Source organism: Lepidochelys kempii, unplaced genomic scaffold (genome assembly GCF_965140265.1).
Source record: "Lepidochelys kempii isolate rLepKem1 unplaced genomic scaffold, rLepKem1.hap2 scaffold_131, whole genome shotgun sequence".
In the NCBI taxonomy this organism is placed as follows: domain Eukaryota; kingdom Metazoa; phylum Chordata; order Testudines; family Cheloniidae; genus Lepidochelys; species Lepidochelys kempii.
Window position 1 is genome coordinate 36,744 of NW_027333601.1, and position 16,023 is coordinate 52,766.

At 49.7% G+C, this 16,023-nt stretch overlaps 1 protein-coding gene across 4 annotated transcripts; it reads right to left on the reverse strand.

Annotated features, from left to right (window-relative positions):
• Window positions 1-10,301: 10,301 nt before the first annotated feature.
• Window positions 10,302-13,574, reverse strand: LOC140904478 (butyrophilin subfamily 2 member A2-like). 4 transcript variants are annotated; one of them, XR_012156535.1, is made up of 4 exons: window positions 13,039-13,574; window positions 12,247-12,267; window positions 12,116-12,142; window positions 10,302-11,181 (listed from the first exon to the last, which is right to left on the reverse strand). XR_012156535.1 is itself a non-coding variant. In XM_073326855.1 (3 exons), exons 2-3 carry the CDS (start codon window positions 12,210-12,212, stop codon window positions 10,679-10,681), a joined length of 600 nt encoding a protein of 199 aa, XP_073182956.1. In that variant the 5' UTR covers window positions 12,213-12,267; window positions 13,097-13,574; the 3' UTR covers window positions 10,302-10,678. The 4 variants fall into 4 exon arrangements, 2 of the variants coding, with proteins under 2 accessions (XP_073182956.1, XP_073182955.1); XR_012156534.1 differs by having other exon boundaries at window positions 12,247-13,574; XM_073326855.1 differs by having other exon boundaries at window positions 12,116-12,267; window positions 13,097-13,574.
• Window positions 13,575-16,023: the final 2,449 nt, after the last annotated feature.

A 16,023-nucleotide genomic window follows, 5' to 3' on the forward strand; every position in this document is an offset into this window, starting at 1 on the left:
CCTGCCCTGAGCCCAATTCTGCACCCTAACTCCCTCCCAGAGCCCAGCCCCACCCCAACCTCCTGCCCTGAGCCCCCTCCCACATCCTAACTCCCTCCCAGAGGCCACCCCACCCCAACCTCCTCCCCTGAGCCCCCTCCCACATTCCAAACCCCTGATCCCTAGCCCTGCCCCAGAGCCTGCACCCCCAGTTGGCCCCCTCACCACCTTCCGCACCCACCGCCCTGCCTCAACCTGCAGCCCCTCCTGCGCTCTGAACCCTGCATTTTTCACCACAGCCTGGAGCCTGGGGGGCCCACAAACTCGAATAGCCCTGGGCCCAAAGAGGCTGTGCGGGGGCTCGGGCCAGAGGACTCCCCCAAGCCCTCTCCCCACCTGCAGCATGGTGCTCCGGGGGGAAGGGGCCTCTCTCCCTTGCCGGGCGCTGGCAAGAGGGAGCTCCGGGGGAAGGGGCCTCTCTCCCTGCTGGCAGCAGCGAGCTCCGGGGCCAGGAGAGAGGCCTGTGGCAGCCCTTCATCCCCAGCTGGCTCCCCTCCCATCTACCCCTCTCCTCTCCAGGCCCCTGCTGCATGGCCCTTCATCGCTGTTGTGCGAGCGTGCGGCTGAGAGGGAACTTAGACTCCAACCCCCTGCTCGAAGCAGGGCCAAGCCCAACTAAATCATCCCAGCCAGGGCTTGGTCAAGCTGGGCCTCAAACACCTCGAAGGAAGGAGATTCCACCACCTCCCGAGGGAACCCGTCCCAGTGCTTCACCACCCTCCTAGTGAACTAGTGTTTCCTAACATCCAACCTCGACCTCCCCCACTGCAACTGGAGACCATTGCTCCTTGTTCTGCCATCTGCCACCACGGAGAACAGCTGAGCTCCATCCTCTTCAGGTCGTTGAAGGCTGCTCTCAAATCCTCCCTCATTCTTCTCTGCAGACTAAATAACCCCAGTTCCCTCAGCCTCTCCTCATAAGTCATGTGCTCCAGCCCCCTAATCATTTTCATTGCCCTCTGTTGGACTCTCTCCAATTTGTCCACATTCTTTCTGTAGTGGGGGGCCCAAAACTGGACACAGTACTCCAGGTGTGGCCTCACCAGTGCCGAAGAGAGGGGAAGAATCATTTCCTTCGATCTGCTGGCAATGCCCCTACTAATGCAGCCCAATAGGCCGTTAGCCTTCTTGCTGTCAGCCTTCATGTCCAGCTTCTCGTCTACTGTAACCCCAGGTCCTTTTCTGCAGAACTGCTGTCGAGCCAGTCGGTCCCTAGTCCGTAGCGGTGCATGGGATTCTTCCGTCCTAAGTGCAGGACTCTGCACTTGTCCTTGTTGAACCTCATCAGATTTCTTTTGGCCCAGTCGTCCAGTTTGTCGATCCAGCATAGGGGTAGAGTCCAACTTTTCATTTCTACTTGATAGCACGTTATTTAATAAAATGGATACGTTCAGGAGCAATAATGGTCTCGATGAGGTTTGAAATGCAATGTCCTGAGCTTGGCCTTGGTTTGACGGTTTATTTGTGACGTTCCTGCTGTGAAGGAGGAGGAATAACATGGGTCTGGATTTCTCAGATTCATTCATCTGCAGAATGTGAGAATGGGCCTTCATGGGGTGAGATGGGACCTTCAGGGAAGTCTCTTGATGTGTTTCTTTTAAATTACAGAGTCTAGCAGGGCTCTGCTGTTTATTCCCTGCAGCTATCATGCATTCCTAGATCTGGAAGGTTTAGCTCAGTGGTTCTGAACCCGCAGCCTGTGGGCCACTTGCAGCCCAATCAGCACACAGCTGTGGCTCATGTGACATCCTCAGGGGCATTCAGGTAGTATCTGTGTTGTGTGGATGCAGCCCACATAAGGAGGGGGCTCAGGACTGGGGCAGAGGGTTGGAGTGCTGGGGGAGAGGGCTCCAGCAGGGGGTGTGGGCTCTGGGGTGGGGTTGGGGCTGAGGGGTTTGGGGTGCAGGAGGGGGCTCAGGACTGGGGCAGAGTGTTGGGGTATGGGGAGTGAGGGTTCCTGCTAGGGGTGCAGGCTCTGGGGTGGAGCCAGGGATGAGGGGTACAGGCTGCAGCGGGGAGTGAGGAGTCCCCCCAGCCCTCTCTCTGTGCAGCAGCCTGGGGCCAAGGGAGAGGCACCTCTCCCCACCTGCACGGCCTTGATAGCCTGCTGCACAGCCGCGCGGCTTAGAGGGAACTTAGGTAGCTGCCAGGCAGCATGAAGGAAACACCACTGAATGGTGCGATCCCCACAGTCATTGATACAAACAGGCTGCTCCAGGTGTCACGGCAGTCACACAGCCAGACAGCTTTGGACGGGTTGGGAGACACCCCCAGTGATGCCCTGGATGTATGGCTGGCAGAGGAGGAGGAGGAAATTGGGCAGTTACCTCTGCATGACATTTTCCTGGAGTGGCTTCCCTGGGTGGAGTGCCACGTCTGGGCTTGGCCGACTAGCATGGGCTGGAGGGGCAGGAGAGTGCTGCAGAGCTGGGAGGAACGGCTGTGAGAACCGGATGTGGGGAGGTTGAAGTGTAGGTTCCTGGAGACCTGTGCAGCGCTCAACCTGGAGCTGCAGGGGTGGAGTCCTGACACGAGAGCTCCCCTCGGCCCCAAGAGGCATGTTACACAGCCCTTCAGGCCAGCCCTTGATGCGGTTGCACCACTCAGGATGTGACAAGGGGTCTCTCTGTCCCAGAATCTTTCCACCCCAAATGTCTTCCCATTATCCACCCTTCAGCTCCCACGAGAGGTCAGCTGTGTGTGTGAGCCCAAGAGAGTACAATAGCACATGTATCCCGGTGCCTTGCCTGGGAGCCCCTCCGTCACTGTCCCGAGGAGTTGGCTGGGAGTCTGCTTTCCTCCAAATGTTCAGTCAGGTAGTTCACGCTCTGAGGTTGAGCTACAGGTCACCTGTCAGCCCCAGAGGCACAAGGAGGTGGCATTCCCTCTGGCTGGGCTCTCACCGAGTTAACCCGTTGAGCATTTCACGCACTTAGGCCCTGGTTTTCTGCAGACATTACAGGTCAGGTCTCTGAGAGCCCTTGGATGAGGTCTCCCCGCATCAGCCGCTCCCCCCACTTTGGGTTTATCTGAGTCCCTCTTCTGGGGTGCCCCCATCGGTTCCCTTTCCCAGTCCCCTTTGAGTCTCTCTCGATACCCAGAGCGACTGTCCACAAACTCTTCTGCCAACCCGCCTGCACTATGCAGAGCCTGAGGCTTCTTGTCTGCTAACCATCTTTTAAGCTAGTGGGGACAGAGCTCATAGAGTTGTTCCAAACCAGCCCGATTATACAAATCCTCCAGGGTAGTGACACCTGCACCCTTACCTCATTTGTGGAGATACTCTCCCCTCAGAATGGTGGCTTCTATATATGTCACACCTGGGGTCTTCTGCACACCCCAAGACCTTTTCCTATAACCCCAGGTGCCAAGTCATACTTAATCAGTAAAGCCTTTTTGAACCGTTCATAGCCACCACTATCAACTCCATCCATTCGGCTGTATGCCTCCGTACCTTTAGGGCCAAGGAAGGGAGTGAGACTGCGGGGTTGTCTGCAGGATCAATCAGGTTCAAATCACATGCCTTCTCAAAGGCTATGAGGTAGGCATCCATATCCCTCCTCCTTATCTGGAGCAACCATTTAGGATCTAGGCTCTCTGTGGACTTGGCATCCCAGGGTCTTTCCCCACTTTCCCCTCTGTGGGTCCTCTTGCCCCTCCACTTCTCTAGCTGTTGTTCATGCTTTTCCTGCTTCTCCTCACGCTCTGCCAGCTCCTTTGCCTTCAGCTGCAGCTCCCACCTCTTCTAATCTATCAACGGGGACCTGAATCACGAGGGCACCCTGCTGGACGGGGAACTGGCTCTTGGGGGCATCCTGCTGCCGCCTCTGTTGCTCTCAGGCCTCACTGGAAAACCCCCCTGGGTCTGGAACCTGTTTCTTGGCCCTTTCATCTGTCTCCAGAAGGCTTAGCCCTCTCCCTGGACAGGGTTTGTCATGCTCTTCCTAGGAAGGTGGCCTAACCAGCGCCGAACGAGGGCCTAGGTTATATGTCCTTTTCTTGTTTCCTTTGACTACCCTTGTTTTACTGCTGCAAGTCACTTATTGCAAAATACTACTGGTGCATTCAGCATCCCACTGATCCCATCCAACTGTCCTGGATGCACGGGATCAGTTCTACACCCCCAGCTTTGGAACAGGCTCTAGGAGGAAACCCGTCAGTCTACCAGACCCCCCAGGGGGCCCACTCGTCCTGCAGGATAAGCAACACTGCTTCGACTGGACCTTTAGCACTGCTGGGTCACAGCGGGATTTCTGTTCAGCAAGTCCTACTGTGATAGACTACGTCCTGGTAGAGACTTGTCTGCTCCTCAGGGATTAATGCACCTCAGCAAACATTTGCAGTGACACTCACATCATGTTGTCAAAACAGTCGGGTCTATTAATCAACTGGACTCAGCATAGGACGTCCTTAGGTTGGCACAGAGAACTGAAGGTTAAAGCACCGTTCAGGTCCATTCTGGCTAGCCCAGAGCCCAGCCACGTTGTAGTGAACCCCATTGCTCAAGTTCTGGCTGTCTCTCAATCTGACCTTCTTGGTCAGACTCCAGGAGAAAGCCCGACTCCTTCCAGAAACGAGCTTTGATCCCCCACCTCACACCTTTCCCATCTTTGTTCTCGAGCTGGGGGATGTTGCTCAGCTTCCCTGTTGTGAAGTGGGGAAATCCATCTCCTCTGGGTCATTGGTTGTTATGCAACAATGTCTTGGTGATGGGCTTTGCCATTGTCTTCACACTGGGGCTTGCCTCAGGCAGTCTTTTCCCAATGACCCATTTAGTCTCAGCTAGGTAACATGTCTCTCAGCCTGCCCTGAGCGCAAACAATCCTCTGTCTCCCACTGGCATCAATGCAACATATAGGGGTCATGTAAATAGTACAGAACATTCCCGCTGCGTGATACAGCTCTCTGGTCAGACTGAGCGCTCCGGGGCAGGGACCTGTCTGTGCTCTTTGTCTGTGGAGCTCCTAGCATCGCAGGGCCCCGATCCTGACTGGGGCCTCCAGGCACTGCTGTGCTGTAAACAAACAATACCAGTAATGGACTGATAATAACATGCAAGGGCTTGACCAAAGCTGTCCAACCTTTACCGAGACCCTTTCCACAGCATTCACTGTGGGGAGGAATACAAGGGTGGGAATTACACACCCACCCACCCTCCAGAGTTTGTCCAGCTGTACTCGGAGATGGGTTGGGTGGCTGCACTGGACTGGTGCCCAGGAGAGGCTGCACAGTCCTGGGGGTAGGGGCTGCTTGTGGCCAGGTGGTATTAGAGCACATGGCCAGGGTGAAGGGGCAGATCTGGGAGGGAACCTGTCCTGGTTACAGGGTTACGTGCACCTCTGGCCCCTCTCTGGGCTCTCTGAGTGAACCCGTCCAGTCTCCGGGCTTGTGATGGCATGGTGAAGGGTACTATACAGTTCAGCCACTAGGTGGTGCTGTGCGTAACAGACCTTATATAAGCCGACCTCCGCCATGCCGGGCCGAGCGTGAAAGGATCTTGTGGCCGGCGCCTCTGTGGTGTCTCTCTGAGCCGGAGGCTCTGTAGCCAGGCCAGCTCTAGTCCTGGAGCCTGACCTGCTGGTAGCAGCCCTGGAGCCTGCCATCTCCCAGGGGTACATGACAGGCCTTGTACCTGTGTGTCCATGTGTCAGACTCCCCAAAAGAAGACCCTGCTGGAGGAGGAGATGCAGTCTGGAGTTGCAGAAGGGGTTTGTGGGTACTCGGAGGTGCTGGAGTGCCTGTGTGTGTCCTGGAGGGGGAATGTAGGGGTGCTGTAGGGGATACCTAGGGCCTCATTCCTGAGGAGGGGGCAGTGTCGCTCCTCGTCACAGTGGCATGGCGGCTGGCACAGACCCAGCACACAGCATCATCTGTCAGTGCCTCCCGGCGGGCCTCTCCCCCTCCCCAGGGCTGAGAGCCGTAGCCTGGGTGGGGTGGGGATCCGGCAGCTCTGAGGAACCAATCAGCTGCAGATGCAGGGGGGGAACCAAATGGAAAGCGGAGCAGGTGCGGCTCCTTCTGAGCTGCACTGTCTGGGACAGAGGGCAGAGGAGCAAAAAAGAGGCATACCTACCTGGACGTATGGTAACCCTACCGTTACCTCCCCTGGACAGACTCTTCCAAGTGTCCTGGTATTGTTCAACAGTAGGAACAAAGAAGAACAAGAGAGACAGGGTTTTATATAAACACCGTGAAGGGAAAAGGCTCTAATTTAAGGAGAGGGCCAAGCGACGCTCAGGTAACTCAACTAATTTGCTGGATTCCGCCTGATTCTGGATCCGTGTTGCAATTTGAAAGAATAAACCAGTTCTGTGCAAGTTTTATGGGTTTTATTAAAAAGAATTATCAAACAGTTCTTAGGCTTAATTTTTTAGTTCGAAGGCTAAAATTACTGTAACTTCATTAAACTAATTAAGACAAAAGCAATACAAATAAGGCATACATGCTTAACAGTGAAGGTAATTAACTATTGGAACCATTTACCCAGGGTCATGGTGGATTTTCCATCACTGACAATTTTTAAATCAAGAGTGGATGATTTAAAAAAAACAAACTGCTCTAGTTCAAACAGGAATTATTGTAGGGCAGGTCTCTGGCCTGTGTTACACAGGAGGTCAGACTAGATGATCACAATGATCCCTTCTGGCCTTGGAATCTGTGAAAACAATGATCAAATCCAAGTCACAACTGAGACTGATTCTGTAGGTCAGTGGATTAACAAATAATGATGTTGGTTTGGTTCATCGACTCATTAAATCATCAAATTAAAACAGGAGATCATAGAATCCTAGGACTGTAAGGGACCTCGAGAGGTCATCTAGTTCAGTCCTGGGCACTCATGGCAGGACCAAACACCATCTAGAACATCCCTGACAGGTGTTTGTCTAACCTGCTCTTAAAAATCTCCAATGATGGAGTTTCCACAACCTCCCTAGGCAATTTATTCCACTGCTTAACCACCCTCACAGTTAGGAAGTTTTTCCTAATGTCCAACCTAAACCTCCCCTGCTGCAATTTAAGCCCATTGCTTCTTGTGCTAGCTTCAGAGGTTAAGAACAATTTTTCTCCCTCCTCCTTGTAACAACCTTTTATGCACTTGAAAACTGTTATCAAGTTCCCTCCCCCTCCCAAATCTTCTCTTTTCCAGACTAAGCAAACCCAGTTCTTTTAATCTTCCCTCATAGGACATGTTTTCTAGACCTTTAATCATTTTTGTCGCTCTTCTCTGGATTCTGTCCAATTTGTCCAAATACTTCCTGAAATGTGGTGCCCAGAACTGGACACAATACCCCAGTTGAGGCCTAATCAGCGCAGTGTAGAGCGGAAGAATTACTTCTTGTGTCTTGTTTGCAACACTTCTGCTAACATATCTCAGAATGATTGTTGCTTTTTTTTGCAACAGCATTACACTGTTGACTCATATTTAGCTTGTGGTCCACTATGACCCCAGATCCTTTTCCACAGTACTCTTTCCTAGGAAGTCATTTCTTATTTTGTATGCATGCAACTGATTGTTTCTTCCTAAGAGGAGTACTTTGCATTTGTTCTTATTGAATATCATCCTATTTACTTCAGAACATTTCTCCAGTTAGTCAAGATCATTTTAAATTTTAATCCTGTCCTCCAAAGCATGTGCAACCCCTCCCAGTATCATCTGCAAACTTCATGTGTACTCTCTAAGCCATTATCTAAATAATTGATGAAGATATTGAACAGAACCAGACCCAGAACTGATCCCTGCAGGACCCCACTTGTTATGTCCTTCCAGCCTGACTGTGAACCACTGATAATTACTCTCTGGGAGCGGTTTTCCAACTAGTTTTGCACCTCCTTTATCCTTTATAGTTGCTCCATCTAGGTTGCATTTCCCTAGTTTGTTAACGAGAAGGTCATGTGAGACTGTATCAAAAGCTTTATTAAAGTCAAGACAGACCACGTCTACTGCTTCGCTCCTGTCCACCGGGCTTCTTACCCTGTCAGAGCAAACTATCAGGTTGGTTTGACACAATCTGTTCTTGACAATTCCATGCTGACGGTTACTTATCACCTTATTATCTTCTAGATGTTTGCAAATGGATTGTTTCATTATTTGCTCCATTATATTTCTGGGTACAAAAGTTAAGCTGATTGGTCTGTAATTCCCTGGGTTGCCCTTATTTCCCTTTTTATAGATTGGCACTGTATTTGCCTTTTTCCAGTCTTCTGGAATCTGTCCTGACTTCCATGACTTTTCAAAGATAATAGCTAATGGCTCAGAAATGTCCTCAGTCAGCTCCTTGAGTATTCTAAGATGTATTTCATAAGCCCTGGTGACTTAAGACATCTAATTTGTTTAAATAATTTTTAACTCTCCCCTCCCATTTTAGCCTCTTTTGATCCTACCTCAATTTCACTGGTATTTACTATGTTAAACATCTAATGACCACCAACCTTCTTGGTGAAAACTGAAATAAAGAAAGAAGTCATTAAGCACCTCTACCATTTCAACACTTTTGATTATTATTCCCCCCACCCCACCCCATTGAGTAACAGATCTACCCTGTCCTTGGTCTTCCTCTTACTTCTAATGTATTTGTAGAATGTTTTCTTGTTACCCTTTATGTCTCTACCTAGTTTGAGCTCGTTTTGTGCCTTGGCCTTTCTAATTTTGTCCCTACATACTTGTGTTATTTGTTTATATTCATCCTTTGTAATTTGACCTAGTTTCCACTTTTTGTAGGACTCTTTTTCTTGATTTTTAGATCATTCAAGATCTCCTGGTTAAGCCAGGGTGGTCTCTTGCTATTCTTCCCATCTTTCCTATGCAATGGAATAGTTTGCTCTTGTGCGTTTAATAATGTCTCTTTGAAAAACTGTCAACTGTCTTCAGTTGTTTTTCCTTTTAGACTTGCTTCCCATGGGATCTTACCTACCAACTCCCTGAGTTTGCTAAAGTCTGCCTTCTTGAAACCCACTGTCTTTATTTTGCTGGTCTCCCTCCTACCATTCCTTAGAATCATGAACTCTCTCATTTCATGATCACTTTCCCCCAAGCTGCCTTCCACTTTCAAATTCTCAACCAGTTCTCCCTATTTGTCAAAATCAGATCTAGAACAGCCTCTCCCCTAGTAGCTTTCACCAGCTTCTGAAATAAAAAATTGTCTTTAATGCATTCCAGATCCTGTGGCTAACACAGGAAAGAATTGCTTTCCATTAAGCCTGCAGCAGAAAATAGGAGAACATGGCTGTTGTGATTTAAGGAGATCCTGTTTAGACACCCCAGACCACAGAGGTGTTTCATGGTGGCAGAGGCTAGCACCCCCCCAGGGAAAGTATGATGAGTCTGATCTAGTTTTTGCCCCCACACAGGCTGAGTGGGGTCCGTGGCTGTGGCCTGTAAGAGTCTAGTCTCCTGTGGGCTGCAATAGTTTGGTCTAATTTTAGGTGTTGGCCTTGGTGTGCAGGTGCTGAGTGAGTTGCTAGCCTGTGATATAGAGGAGGTCTGACTGGATGATCTCTTGGTCCCTTCTGGCCTAAAACTCTAAATTTAGCTGGTGTAGGACATACCTGTCATTTTGGGTTTAGGTTAAGCCTTGCTGGATGCTGTGAACCCCATGATCAACACTCATTGAGAGAACCGGAGCTCCCTCCATTCCTCTGACGCTGTTTCTTTCACCAATATTGTCACAGAACACGGTTACTGGTTAGGAATCAGCTTTCTTGGAGCCTTTTATCCATTGTGGACAATGTGATATTTCAGGACATGGTTTGACACATGTTCTTACTCCTTGTGACTTGACTTCCATTTATCTATGATGGTCAGTTCAGAAATTACAGTACTAAGAACCAGGTAACAGTCATTGATATATGCAATTATAGGTGTTAATTAGAGCTGAACAAAAGTTTTAATTCGAAAAGTATTTTGAGGAAATTTGGCCAGTTTTGAAAAACAGATTTTTTGTGTGAAAATGTTTGGATTTTCTTGAGATTTTTGCATTATTACAAAATTTGCAACTTAGCCTTTTATTTGGGGAGGGAGGGAATCTTATTATGTATTGTTTTTTGGGTTCTATTCTATGTTGCTTCTTACGCATCACCATAATATCACGATTCTTTCTGCTTTGCCAATTTTGAGCCCTCAGCTTAATCACATGGTAGCATTTTCAAAAGTGAAAATATTCATTTTGTAAAATCCCAACTTTCAAAATTAAAAGACAGGTAATGCAAAATTTTGAAAAATGAAAAAATTGTTCATTTCAGAAAAAATCAACAAAACAGACACCTCTTTGATATTTTGATTTAATGTTCAAATGTATTTTCCAGACAGTTCTAGTGTTCGTGTACTGATTAGCGGAACTACTCATCCAATGAGCAATCCTTACTGTCAGACCAGTTGCATTAGAGCTATGCATAGACCAAGAAAAGAAGTAATGATGCATTTGCTATCAATACACTGCACATCTTTAGTGTGCTGCTGGAATGTTGCACACGCCTTCAGCCAGAAGCTGCCTCATCCTCAGGAGTTACTAGCCCCGTTAACACTGAAAAGCAAAGTGGGTCTTGGAGCCACCCCCGTGTGAGCTCAGTGCAATGAACAGCCAGACTCACATGGGCGGGGCTGGGCCCCAGTGAGAGGTGCTATCTCCCCCCATACCATATCTCAGGGACACAGCGTGATTGGGGAGTAGACCCAGAAGAAAGGGTGGAGCTGCCCAGTGAAAGAGGAGGTGAAAATGTAGATTGGGGCCTCTATACCAAGCTGATAAAATGACACCAGGCCCCGCTCATCGTCCAGATACACTCCGATTTTCCCAGGGCTCCCAGTCAGGGGCAGGAGCGTATCTGGGCGAGTGCAAGCCCGGTAATGGCTCCCACACTGATCCACGGCCCAGATCCTCTCCTCAGGAGAAAACTTGATCCAGCCCTTCCTCCTGACAGATTCTTTGGCCACGCCCACAGCCCAGGTCCTCCCACCCCCAACGTCTACCTCCCAGTAGTGTCTCCCCGAGGCAAACCCTTCCGAGCCCAGCACGCAGGTTTCACAGTCAAATCTCTCGGGGTTGTCAGGAATGTCCTGCTGCAGGCCCCTCCATTTCACAGATCGCCGATTCTCAGAGACCACGAGGCTGGGATGAGCCGTGTCTGGATCCAGAATCACCATAGCTGCAGAGAGGAACGGAGCATCAGGGGCAGAGCCCAGCTCTGTCTTTTCTAGGACACTGTCTGATTTCCAGCCTCTACCTCTCGGGGACCTGCTTCTCTGCATTTCACTGCAGCTCTCCTCCCAGGCAAAAGGGGCAAATAGTTCCCCTGCAAGAGCTGGAGATGCCTCTAGCTCCCATTGGGCCTGTCTGTAACCTCTACAGAGGCCCCAATAAGGAACGAGCTCAGGTGTTACACACACGGACATCATTTCTACCATTAAAAGAACTCAGTAGTCACCTACCACAAAATCTGTGCTCTGGGGCTGCTACCATGTCTCCACAGCTAAGACAGCAACTGAGTTTCCAATCTACATCTGAGTGGGAGCCCTCTATTCTAATACCCACAAAGTCGTATCAGACTCAAATTTGGTAGATTTGGTCCAGGTCTGAGGTAGAATTTTTCTACCATATTTGAACTGAATTAGCCAAAGGGCTACTGATTGACAACTCTGTAAAAACAGAGATTTCACCAGAGTCCAAAAAGCATTAAGACAATTACCCGCAGCCAGTTAAGGTAATTTACACAGTTTCCTAGAACCCTTCTAGTTCATGAAGTTAATTAATAACAACACAACACATGAGAATTCACCATATGTGTCCAGTAAAACCCCAACTCTGAACCATAATTACCAACGGCTGCAAGCACCTACCCCCTGGAATTGACAGCAGGTAAGTTCCCGGCCTTAGGAGCACTCTGACTTATTGCAGTTACACTGGAGAGCTCGGGACTCCATACTTAAGTGTGAGCATTTGTTTTATGCAAGTAAACTGGGGACGAATCTGGCATTTTCATTGACCATACTGCTCTTTCCCTGTGATTTCTGGCATGTGCGCATCTGCTGGGCAGCAGAGTGGTGCAGGAGGTCTGACATTAAAATACCAGCTTCACTTACCTGCATTTTTGCTGACTTTACTCCAGCCTGAAATCAAACACACCAAGAGGTGAGCACTCCCCGGAGCACGGACTGCCGGCAAAGGACACAATGTCATCTGGGGTGGGGGAAAGGGGACACATGGCACTTACCAAGTTCGGCCAGGGATTTCTCTGCAAACAGAGAGACATGGATATGCAGTCAGTTCTACAACAGCTCCTGGGTTAGGGAATGTGCCTTTAAAGGACCACTTTGCCCTCTCCACTGTGCTCTCTGCTGCCCTCTTCCCGCCCAGGTCTCCTGGCCTGAGCTCCATCCTCATAGAGCTCTTAGTGGCTTTGGGCTCTGTCGATTACACCCCCCTTCTTGGCATCTGACCCTCGCTGGGCTCCTATGGCCCTGCCCTAGCTGGGCTCACCTGTGGTGTAGTGTCCACACTCCCCATGTGCCAGGCAGCTTGGAGAGGGGCTAGGTCCTGATTACATGGAAGTGAGGGTTTAATCTAACCCATGGCCCTGGACACTGGATCTCAGCTCATGGGCCCAGCCACATGAGCTGGCTCCTTCTCACTGAGTTTGTGCCTCAAAGTGTCAGAGAGTGCTAGGAAACTTTGGGACTGCGCTGAGCCCCTGTTTCCAGGGCATCAGAATCCCCCCCACCCTTCCATTCCTTTAAATTCAGTAGCAAAAAGGTACGTGGGCCCAGGCAGACCCACCAGTTTTGGATATGGACATTCCCCTGTGTGCAGATTTTAAAGGAAGGGGCTGAAATCAGGCTTATGATACTTGAGGGCTGGAAAAAATGCCTGACTGCGAGAGACTGACTTATAATAACGGGATTATTCACACACGTAAAGTTAAGCCTGTAGCTAGCTGAACTGGGGCCCTAAGCTCTGTGGGCCTCAGTTCCCTGAGTGTAAAGCGGGAGAAGAAAGGGTTCCTCGCCTTGTGCGGTAACTGCAGTTCTTCGAGGTGTGTGTTACTCCATGCTCTGTGTACTCACAGCCCGGCGCCTCACATCGGAGATTTCAGGTCGCCGTTTCTGTTCGGCCCCCACATCTGCTCTCCCCAGCTCGTGCTCCGCATTAGGTCAATGTAGCGCTGTGCAGACAAACTGCCCCCGGTTCCTTCTCCACCACAGAGCTCATAGGTCAGAGCTGCAGAGCAGAGGGGAAGGGGGGCGAGTAGTGCAGCACCCACAGGGACACATCTCAGAGAGCGACAGGCACGGCACCAGGTGAGGGACCCTTTCTCCTTCTTGCAGCAGTGGCTCTGTGGGCGTCTCGGCGACTCGGCAGCCGTACCCGTGACGGAGGGGTGGGGTTTCAGAGTCGAGTCTAGTCCTGAGCATCAGACATTGGAATAAAATATAGCAGAGGATGCAGGGGTGCCGGAACTGGGGGGATCAAGGGGCCAGGCCCTCCCCCCACTTTTTGCCAGCTGTAAAGGCAAGTGACGGTGGGGAGAGGAGTGAGCAGCAGGCGGGGTCTTAGGGGGAAGAGGGAGTGATGCTGGGGTTTGGGGGAAGGGTCGGTGCAAGGTCAGGGGCTTGGGGAGAAGAGGTAGTGTGAGGTCAAGGCCTTGGGGGCAATGGGTGGTGTGAGCACAGGGAGAAAGGGAGGGCAGGGCCTCAGGCGGGGCATGGCATGTGGGGTGCAGCCACAGTTCAGGTGCCTGTGGGCCCCTCACACACTTCTAAGGGGCCTCTGCTGAGATGTGGGTGACTGCAGGATGTTCAGCAAATGTGTGAGCAGATGTCCACGTTTCTGCTCTGCACGTGTCTGTGATCGGAACATTCCTGAGCAAGGCTGTGCAAGTGGAGAGAGATCTCCTGGGGTGAGTTTGAACCGTACAGGAAGGTGGAATGCCATAAGTGTGATAGCAAGGGGTAACGCAGTCTGATATCCATCTCGAGAGTCTTTGTTTAGCGATTGAGGGTCCCTTAGATCTGTCTGCAATGGAGAGAAGTAGTCTGCCAGATTTCCTGAAGGGCTTAATCCTCATCAAATAAAAGGACTCTCCCGACATTGAGAGTGTGTAGTGTCACCTCCCTTTTATCCTGGTGTGGTTTTGGAAAGAAAGTGGGGAGATGGATTAAACCGGTTTATGTGGAAGTGTGAAGATATTTTCAGTAGGAACGTGGGGTACAGTCATAATGTAACCTTATCTTCTAAAACAACTGTAAATAGGGGGTATACCAATAGAGCCTCTATCTCTCCCACTCTCCGTGCAGACATAATGGCCACTAGGATTGTAGTTTCCATAGAGAGGTGTAGAAGAGAGCAGGAGGCCATGGGTTCGAAGGGAAGTCTTGTAAGAAACCGAAGGACGTCGTTGAGGTCTCATGCCAGTGTAGAACATCTGATTGTGAAGACTGCAAAGAGCTACAAAAGGATCTCACAAAACTGGATGACTGGGCAACAAAATGGCAGATTAAATTTAATGTTGATAAATGAAAAGTAATGCATATTGGAAAACATAACCCCAACTGTACATATACAATGATGGGGTCTAAATTAGCTGTTGCCACTCAAGAAAGAGATCTTGGAGTCATTGTGGATAGTTTTCAGAAATCATCCACTCAATGTGCAGCGGCAGTCAAAAAAGCAAACAGAATGTTGGGAATCATTAAGAACGGGATCGATAATATGACAGAAAATATCATGTTGTCCCTATATAAATCTGTGGTTCAACCACACCTTGAATACTGCGTGCAGATGTAGTCGCCCCATCTCAAAAAAGATACATTGGAATTGGAAAAGGTTCAGAAAAGGGCAACAAAAATGACTAGGGGTATACAATGGCTTCCGTACGAGGAGAGATTAATAAGACTGGGACTTTTCAGTTTGGAAATGAGGTGACTAAGGGGGGAATATTATGGAGTAAATAACACTTCCTTATTTACTTTTTCTATACCACTCATGATTTCATAGCCCTCTTTCTCATAATACAAGAACAAGGGGCCACCAAATGAAATGAATAGGTAGCGGCTTAAAACAAACACAAGAAAGTATTTTTTCATGTAACGCACTGTCAACTTCCGGAACTCCTTTCCAGAGGGTATTGTGAAGGCCAAGATTATAATGGGGTTCAAAAGGGAGCTAGATAGATTCATGGCAGCTAGGTCCATCAATAGCTATTAGCCAGGATGGGCAGGGACGGTGTCCCTAACCTCTGTTTGTCAGAAGCTGGGGATGGGGCGACAAGGGATGGATCACGGCATGATTCCTGTCTGTTCATTCCCTCTGGGGCACCTGGCACTGGCCACTGTCGGCAGATGGAGACTGGGCTAGATGGACCTTTGGTCTGTCCCCGTCTGGCCGTTCTTATGCTCTTATGTTCACAACAACATCTCAGCAGCTCACCTCTTGGGCACACAGAACACTCCTGCGGACACTCTCAGCAGGAACTTTTCCCAGGATCACAAATGAGAAATAGACCTTTCCATTCTCCACAGCATATTTCTACGTTGGGGAGTCCCAAAGATAGACTTATTCCCCACAGCCAGAAACAAGCCGGAGCTGTCCTGGGTCATCACTCTCTCGGAGATGCCTTTCTCCTACATTGGAACACAGGTCTCCTCTATGCCTTTCCTCCAATTCCTCTAATGTCAAAGGTCTTGCTTGAGGAAAGAAAAGAAAGGGCCAGGGTTATACTTATAGATCCCTTGTGGCCATGACAAATATGATTCCCATACCGTACTCAACTGGCGATTTGCATGCCAATCACTCACCAGCCTGTTCCTCATCTCCCCTCTCAGGATACTGGCAAGGTCCATCACCCCAATCTACAGGTTCTCCAACTCAATGCTTCCAACGCTTAGAAATGACCTGCTCTGAGTATGTAAAGACCATGTCTATTCAATAGTGGAAGAGATTCCAGCTCTGGTGTGACTGGAAACATGTCACCCCTACATCCTCTCCACTACCA